At 40.7% G+C, this 9,340-nt stretch overlaps 1 protein-coding gene across 1 annotated transcript; it reads right to left on the bottom strand.

The window, feature by feature from the left end:
* Positions 1-935: 935 nt before the first annotated feature.
* On the bottom strand, positions 936-7,807 carry LOC121581054 (myosin light chain 1, cardiac muscle-like). The gene is made up of 6 exons (XM_041896414.2): positions 7,581-7,807; positions 4,743-4,770; positions 2,115-2,264; positions 1,662-1,835; positions 1,361-1,438; positions 936-1,250 (listed from the first exon to the last, which is right to left on the bottom strand). Exons 1-6 carry the CDS (start codon positions 7,680-7,682, stop codon positions 1,222-1,224), a joined length of 561 nt encoding a protein of 186 aa, XP_041752348.1. The 5' UTR covers positions 7,683-7,807; the 3' UTR covers positions 936-1,221.
* Between the last annotated feature and the right edge of the window lie 1,533 nt (positions 7,808-9,340).

The following is a 9,340-nucleotide window of genomic DNA, read 5'->3' on the forward strand; positions in this document are numbered from 1 at the left end:
ATTTGTTGAAGGTGAGAAGCCAATTAATATAATGTAGGCCTATACACTATCGGAATATTTCAAACAAACTCTTTACTTTTTATAAACTAGCTTGATTTTGGACCGTTTATGTTTGAAATTAAGCTCTTATCCATCCTGATAATATATTAATTTGGTCTTATAAGAGTTTTCTGACATATTAATAGTCATTTTTCTTTCAGTACTTGATACATGTCTGCCCTCTTGTGTCTGCAATCAGGAAAATCAAGTGACATTATTAAGGTGCCATAGGTTGTGTGGTTTGACAAACCAAAGAAGAGAAGAATGAAGACATAAAAAGGAGGCCTTGTTCTGTGTGGACACCGACAAAATTAATCAGCTCTGACATTTGCTAGAACCTTAAGTGGAGTCATTCCTTTCAAGTGAAATTGACTTAAGTGAAGCATGCAAAGATGTCTTGACAGACCAGACAGTGGAAGAACAGAGACTTCACTTCGTGGCCACATGATTCATTAAACATAGTGTCTGCCTGGAATGTGAATGTATGTGATAGAGAGACTACAATGGCTTCTGACTGTGTGTGAATTAAATATATTACATTACAGAATATGGATGTCAAACTGAGTCCACCTCTAAAGACTCCCTTTGTATATTTCTGAAGATTGTTCATAAAGCTTAACTTGATGCAGTAAGAAGAATTGTCATTTTTGATGTAAGAATATGAAGGACCTCCGTATGGAGTTTGCCTGTTCCTTTTCTGTAATTTTTTTTGCAGTTTCTTTTCATTTATCACTGTGAGCTGATTGTTTGGTAAAGTATATTAGTTAGACCCTCTATTGGATGTAGGCTACATGAGGGAGCATTGACCTTAGACCGCAATACAGTATACTGTCACATGGCAAGGAAAATAATCAGTTACGGTAGGTAAAATTCGGAATTAAAGTATTGCAAAATACTGTAATAATGAATCACTCTGTTTAATTACAAGTTTTGATCCACAAATGAACAGTGGGGATGTACAATAACATTTGTTACTTGAGTCAACAAGAAGGGGAACGATAGAAAACAATGAACAGTTAGTTGAAGTTAGTCGGTCCTGTCATGTGATGGAATAGAAATCCAATTGGGCACATAGGGATGAGCACATGAAATGAGCACATGGGATCAGGGACATGGGGTGGACTTTACATAAACATATGAACAATCACCTGTCTTCAACTATCGGGTGTCTCGGCAGCCTTTTTAAGATGCCATGACGTGTTTTACAAAAGCTGTGAGGAAAAATAGACAAGGGAATTACATACAGAAATCTTGATCGATTTAAAAGCTATGTTTTGGAATGTTTAGTCAACTATAGCAAAAAGAGGGTATAATTTCTTACCTTCGTAGTTTACACAGCCGTTGGCGTCCTCCTGGTTTGTCATGAGCTGCTCAACCTCATCCTCCTTCATTTTCTCACCTACAACCAATACTGTTAAATTCCCTTTTCTAATACCATTGAAATTGAGTCTGCCCTAAAACCTTTATAGCCTACTTTAGCCTGGTCCCATAATGTACGTGCTGTAGCCAACTCTTCTAGAGTTGGTTACAGCACATACATTATGGGACCAGGCTAGGTCAAACTATTTTTGTCTGTATTATTGTATGATGTATGTTAAAGATGTCTGAGGCCTTGGACTCACCCAGTGAAGCCAGGACGTGCCTGAGCTCAGCGCCCATGACTGTGCCGTCGCCCAGTTTGTCGAACACCCTCAGACCCTCAACAAAGTCCTCATATGTGCCGCGGTCCTTGGCTTTGCAGATGTGTTGGTGGATTGGCAGGAAGCTGTCGAAGTCCAGCATCTTTGTCGCCATCTCTGTGTATGAAACAACAAAATCAAATATCATTGAAACCATCCACACTACTACCAATACAGGGGATAGAAATGTATAACATTGACTTAGATTGAATTAAAATAATACATATTAAATATATGATTACCTCTATTAGATTTCAAATATAAAAAGTAATAATAGCTAAATGTTAAAAGCTTATTGATGAAACATCAAAGAAAGCAAACTGATCAGCAAACTTTTATTTTATTTTAGAAAAATATATTTTTTTTAACTGATCATAGAATGTTGCATAGACTTACCCTCAGCCTTGGGCTTTCCAAGGACGTACATGATTTCAGCATTGGTGGGGTTCTGCCCCAGTGCCCTGATCACATCGCCACACTGTCCATATGTGATCTTCATCTCATTGAGTGGTGTCCTGTCGAACAGCTGGAAAGCATCCTTGAAATCTGTGGAGAGAGCAACACGAAGGTGTCATTGTGTGTCTAAATTCTATTCAGCTTAGCTTTCTGAGTGCAGTGAGTGTCTGGCAGGGCCCTAAAAGCAGGCAGGTCTCTCTGCATGCAGATCTCATTTTGAGGAGAGGCTGGAAATGCCACAATCTGTGGTATGCTAACAGTGTGCCACCACTTATTGAAATGGTGAGGAAATCAAAGGGTGATTGCCTCCTGCTTTCAATAGATAACTTTTTTCTGTACGTAATATAAGCCATTTAGCAGACACTTTTATCCAAAGCAAATTACAGTCATGTGTGCATACATTTTACATATGGGTGGTCCTGGTAATCAAACCCTATACCCTGGCATTATAAGCACCATGCGGTCCTCTGTAGCTCAACTGGTAGAGCACGGCGCTTGTAACGCCAAGGTAGTGGGTTCGATCCCCGGGACCACCCATACACAAAAATGTATGCACGCATGACTGTAAGTCGCTTTGGATAAAAGCGTCTGCTAAATGGCTTATTATTATTATAACTGAGCTACAAGGACCTACAGTGCCTTGCAAAAGTATTCATCCCCCTTGGCATTCTTCCTATTTTGTTGCATTACAACCTATAATTTAAATTGTTTTTTATTAGAATTTCATGTAATGGACATACACAAAATAGTCCAAATTGGTGAAGTGAAATGAAAAAAATTACTTGTTTCAAAAAATTCTAAAAAATAAATAACGGAAAAGTGGTGCGTGCATATGTATTCACCCCCTTTGCTATGAAGCCCCTAAATAAGATCTGTTGCAACCAATTACCTTCAGAAGTCACATAATTAGTTAAATAAAGTCCACCTGTGTGCAATCTAAGTGTCACATGATCTGTCACATGATCTCAGTATATATACACCTGTTCTGAAAGGCCCCAGAGTCTGCAACACCAATAAGCAAGGGGCAACACCAAGCAAGCGGCACCATGAAGACCAAGGAGCTCTCCAAACAGGTCAGGGACAAAGTTGTGGAGAAGTACAGATCAGGGTTGGGTTATAAAAAAAATATAAGAAACTTTGAACATCCCACGGAGCACCATTTAATCCATTATAAAAACATGGAAAGAATATGGCACCACAACAAACCTGCCAAGAGAGGGCCGCCCACCAAATCTCACGGACCAGGCACGGAGGGCATTAATCAGAGAGGCAACAAAGAGACCAAAGATAACCTTGAAGGAGCTGCAAAGCTCCACAGCGGAGATTGGAGTATCTGTCCATAGGACCACTTAAAGCCGTACACTCCACAGAGCTGGGCTTTACGGAAGAGTGGGCAGAAAAAAGCCATCGCTTAAAGAAAAAAAATAAGCAAACACGTTTGGTGTTCGCCAAAAGGCATGTGGGAGACTCTCCAAACATATGGAAGAAGGTACTCTGGTGAGATGGGACTAAAATTCTAAAATTGAGCTTTTTGGCCATCAAGGAAAACGCTATGTCTGGCGCAAACCCAACACCTCTCAACACCCCGAGAACACCATCCCCACAGTGAAGCATGGTGGTGGCAGCATCATGCTGTGGGGATGTTTTTCATCGGCAGGGACTGGGAAACTGGTCAGATTGAAGGAATGATGGATGGCGCTAAATTCAGGGAAATGCTTGAGGGAAACCTCTTTCAGTCTTCCAGAGATTTCAGACTGGGACGGATGTTCACCTTCCAGCAGGACAATGAACCTAAGCATGCTGCTAAAGCAACACTTGAGTGGTTTAAGGGGAAACATTTAAATGTCTTGGAATGGCCTAGTCAAAGCCCAGACCTCAATCCAATTGAGAATCTGTGGTATGACTTAAAGTTTGCTGTACACCAGCGGAACCCATCCAACTTGAAGGAGCTGGAGCAGTTTTGCCTTGAAGAATGGGCAAAAATCCCAGTGGCTAGATGTGCCAAGCTTATAGTATTGACTTTGGGGGGGTGAATAGTTATGCATGCTCAAGTTTTCTTGTTTGTTTCAATAAAACATATTTTTGCATCTTCAAAGTGGTAGGCATGTTGTGTAAATCAAATGATACAAACCCCCAAACAATTTATTTTAATTCCAGGTTGTGAGTCAACAAAATAGGAAAAAATGCCAAAGGGGGTGAATACTTTTGCAAGCCACTGTATTTCTTGCACTTTCATGTACATCTGACCACTTAAAAACAATACTGTCGATGGATAAATGTTATCATTGTTGTCATCGGTCACACAACATTGTAAATTGATGTAAGTTGATATTGTTGCACTCAGAACACTTCCACAAACCATCAATTGAATTTGCTAATGACTAGAGAACAAACTCTCAGCCTATCAAATGCCAACAGTCTCCAATTAGTCATCTCAACTGTATAAGGCACTTCTTGGTATTCTCATGTTCGAAAATACTAAAATACTAAAATGCAACCCCAAAACAACCTCTGTTATAATAAGTGTACCATTCCAAGTCACAACTGTAACTACAATCTCAATCTTACCCTCAATCTGCTCAGGAGTGAATTCAAGCTGAAAGGAAAAACAAAATAAACAATTTGGTTCAGGACGTGGACATAAAGTAGTAACTTAAAATGGCCAACAACATAGTTAACTGCATGTTGTGAGCAACAGTGAAAATGACTTTATAAAACTGAAGTCAAATACATAAGGCATGACTCTTTGGCCTTGATGGTAGTAGTATCCCACCCACACACCCTATTATGCTGCCCACACTATCAGGTGTCCAAACACTATAGAGATTCATCAGGCTCCAGTTACACTCTACTTATTCCAGGCATCTAAAGCCAGGGCTTGGTTAGTGTCGATTGATGGCTGACCAATCAGGCACATCCTTCTCACACATGCCTCCTGCTGACTGGCACATGTATTTGACCGACTGCTTTTACTGTCTACGTTTGACACCGTCTCTGTTGTCCTAACACAAGATGATGTGTAGGATGGAGGTTACACGTGTCATGTAAATTATTAAATGACACTTCACCAGCACAGAGAAGAAGTGCAGTATTAATAGGGTCAGCATTTTACTGCTGATGAAGGAGGTCAGGGTTAAGTCACTTAAGTTACTCTGTACGAACCTAAATGTAAAGTGAACGGGAAATGGAGGAGAATAGGAGGAGAAGGACATGAAAATGTAATTGTGCTTCACCAACCTTTCAGGTTATCTGAAAAACGTCAAAGGTCTAACCTAAAATTGTATTAAAATCCTATTTATATTCATTTGAAATCCTTCATGTAATGAGGATAGGAAAGGAACGTTCCTCTTACACATGTTCACAATCGTAACCTCTCTTGACGGTTTTCCTATTGTGTATGTTGGATTTGTGCAACAATATTTTCAAACCCCTAACTTTAGCATGTTTTAAAATACATGGCCTTGGTTAGAAATATATGTATTTATCTTTGCACTTTTTTCTTATTTTTATGCACAAATAAGGCATTCCTATTTGGGTGGTCTGCTATGCATGGCTATAATTAAAATCACATTGTGTGGCTTTAACCTCACTACATTATACAGCTGTTCCCTCAACCATGGAAAACATGTACCTATATAGAAGAAGCAGAGTCAGCAAGATCCAAACTTTGTCTTGTAGAAGCCAATATTCTACCAACTTTAAACTCCATCAAGTTCAAGCTACTGTTGCTTATGTACAAAATAATGTGACTTGTAATGGTAAATAATAGTATGAAGATACTCTGTAAAGGTCTTGAAATGCATGTAGATATTTGCATGTCATGTTAATGATCATTGTTGCTCTTAAATCCGTCATGCTACTGCTATTATCTTATCTTTAAAGGACAATATGAGGTTGGAATAATACTGTGAAATTGTGACAATTATGATAATGGAGGAAACAATGTACAGCTTGGAGTCGCAATGGGACAAGGACATCCCAGCCGGCTAAACCCTCCCCTAATCCGGCCGACGCTGGGCCGATTGTGCACCGCCTCATGGGTCTCCCGGTCACGGCCGGCTGCGGCACAGCCCGGGATTGAACCTGGATCTGTAGTGACGCCTCTAGCGCTGCGATGCAGTGCCTTCGACCACTGCGCCACTCGGGAGGCCAGTGACAGATCTTCATGCGAATTTTCCAAAATATGCGCCTTTTCCCACCAGTGATGTGTTTCCACCAAACTGACTTGTTGCGGATAAAAGTCAGTGCGTGATGATGTAATGCACACAATGTTATTTATTGCTTACGTTTTCATGTACCGAATACAAATCTAAAGTTCAATGTGTTTCCATCACATGTTCAACTCCACCGATAGTTTTGTCACAAAAAAAAGAAAGAATTTGCCTGCTCTGGTCTTCGCACATGCGCTTTAGCCAACAGTTCACAGATATAGGCTGAGCGGGTAGGGTGGTCTACATGATAAGGTTATTATGGATAAGAACGAGAATATGTTTATTTGTCAAACGGCAGTCAAGCATCAATCATCATGTCACCAGAATAATACCCTCGCTATTTGTTGAAAAGGAGCATCAAGCTCATTACCATGCACTTTCACCACCCTGTGAAGTTCATCTTAATTTATTTAATCTGTAGCCTAAAAAACTGCATGGTTTCCCGAATCATAGTAGAAGGACCACACACTATATCATCGCGTGACTCCAAGTTTACTTCAATATGAACAAATTATCTGTCTGCATTTACAGAATTGTACCGAAACTATCTGTTTCCATCACAGCTGTTGTGACTTGCTTTTATATATGGTATGACTTTATTCGCATACAAACTGTGGATTCCATTCGCATGGAAACGTGGTTAGTAAGGTACTTAATTGTTACCCAGAAATTATTTGATATTGACTTAAAAACGGCTGCATTGGACCTTTAATCAAACCATGTCCAAACTGCTGAACTGTAGGACTCCCATTTGCATGCACTGCACTGTTCACGTCACATGGTGTCTCTAATGTTCTTGAAAAAGACAGATGACTATCAATGGAAGACCAAACTGTTATTTCCATCTCCTTGAAAGGTCAGTTTTTCCCTCAAGTAGATAGATGGCTTGATGTTGAGATTAAGAGTATTACATTTTTCTTATCAATTTGATGAACACAAAAATAATGGAACCTCACCCATATGATAGAAAAATGATGTGCCGTATCATAGCCCAGTTACGATTTTAGCATTTAATAAATACATGATTAACACACCTTCTTAATCTTGAATAAATCCCTAATAAACAAATCATTCGAAGACAACAAATAATTTTAAAAAACATTGTCATATGTTTAACACCCACATCCAAAGCTCATCATATTTTCCCTATTTCCTTCTTCCTGCAAACCAAAATGAAAAGATTAGTTTTCTGTACCACGACTTCTGTGGGGTTAAACTCCGGGATCTTGACTGGCTCAGGCTCTGGGGCCTTGGGTTTGGGTACTTCTTTGGGCTCTTCCTTCTTCTTGGGCGCCATTGTGAGGACCGAGATGCACGACTACACACAGGGGACACAGGAGGAATGACACTGCAGAGGGTAACACACTCTGGGTAGAGATGTTCTGGAGTGGCTGGGGCCCTTTATTCTCTCTGTCCAGGTGTCATCCTTACCCCCTCCCTGACTGCAATGCTGCCAACAATAGTGGGACTACTATAAAAGGCAATGCTTTGTGCTTCTATTTAAAACAGACAACAGGCTGTGGATGCACATCATCAAGAAGCATACTAGGAAACCAATTTGGATAGAATTCCCCTGCCTGGATCCTCATCGTTGAATCCAGCTATTTCTATTTAGTCCATTAATGTGTTCCGGTCTGTTTAAAAGACAATCACAGTGTTGAATCTGAAGCGCTTTGATCTACCAGTTAATTGAGCTAAAGGTGTTCACTGAGGGCAGGTGATCATCTGAGAAACAGACGGTGAATGTGACGCAAATTATCCTGCCATAATAATATTGCTAATACCCTGCAAATGCTCTACTCTCAGATTGAATATTGTCTAATGACTGAGTATTGTCTGCCAGTGATAGGACAGGACCGGAGGACGTGTGTGTGGGCAAGCATGGTGGGTCTGTGAGATAATGATATATTTATGGGACAGATGTTCCTGTCTGCAGGGATTTACATAGCATTAGTGACAGTGGGGAGAGACGGCATATTAATTTATCTTGGGCTGGACTTTGCAGATGGCAGCTTATGGACCTGCTAGAATAAAAAATGTCTTGCTTGATCCATGATAAGACACTGTTGTCGCCATAACCTAAGTGGTTTACCGGTAGTGATCATCTCTCTCTGAACAGCTTGAAAAAGAAATCCACAGCATCATGTATTTTCCCTATACTGTAGTTCACATGCATGATCAATCAGATGGAACTATTGGTTTGTTCCACACTGACTGCTCAGCTTGCCTAACACAAAGAGACAAGGAATAACTACACTGAACAATATAAACGCAACATGCAACAATTTCAAAGATTTTACTGAGTTACAGTTCATATAAGGAAAGAAGTAAATTGAAATTAATTCATTAGACCCTAATCTATGGATTTCACATGACTGGGGAATACAGATATGCATCTGTTGGTCACAGATACTGTGCCTTGAAAAATAAGGTAGGGGCGTGGATTAGAATACCAGTCAGTATCCGGTCTGCAGCGCGACACATCTTCTTCGCATAGAGTTGATCAGGCTGTTGGCCTGTGGAATGTTGTCAAACTCCTCTTCAATGGCTGTGGGAAGTTACTGGATATTGGCAGGAACTGGAACACGCTGTCGTGTGTTTTCTATACCTGTTCAGACCTCTCCCTGTAGGCTTTACAGATCCTCCCCACCCCTTGGCTGCAACCCTTCTAATTGAGTGTACCCTGCGTCAAAACCCATGTGGAATTCCAGGTCTCGGGCAGCGTTTGGAAATGCCGATCTACAGTCAAGAACGGCGAGTTCATCTTAGCCTATGCTGCCCCTCAGTCCCTTGACTTTTTGGCACTGACGGAGACAAGGATCACCCCATAGAGTCCACTGCCTATTGAGTCCACTGGTCTCATTTACACAGAACTACCCTATGCCTTGACCTCTTTCTCCCCTCTCTCTCCAGATGACATCCTGTGACAAGTGAGTTCTGGCCGCCCGACAACCT

Source organism: Coregonus clupeaformis, chromosome 14, assembly GCF_020615455.1.
Source record: "Coregonus clupeaformis isolate EN_2021a chromosome 14, ASM2061545v1, whole genome shotgun sequence".
NCBI classification, from domain to species: Eukaryota; Metazoa; Chordata; class Actinopteri; order Salmoniformes; family Salmonidae; genus Coregonus; species Coregonus clupeaformis.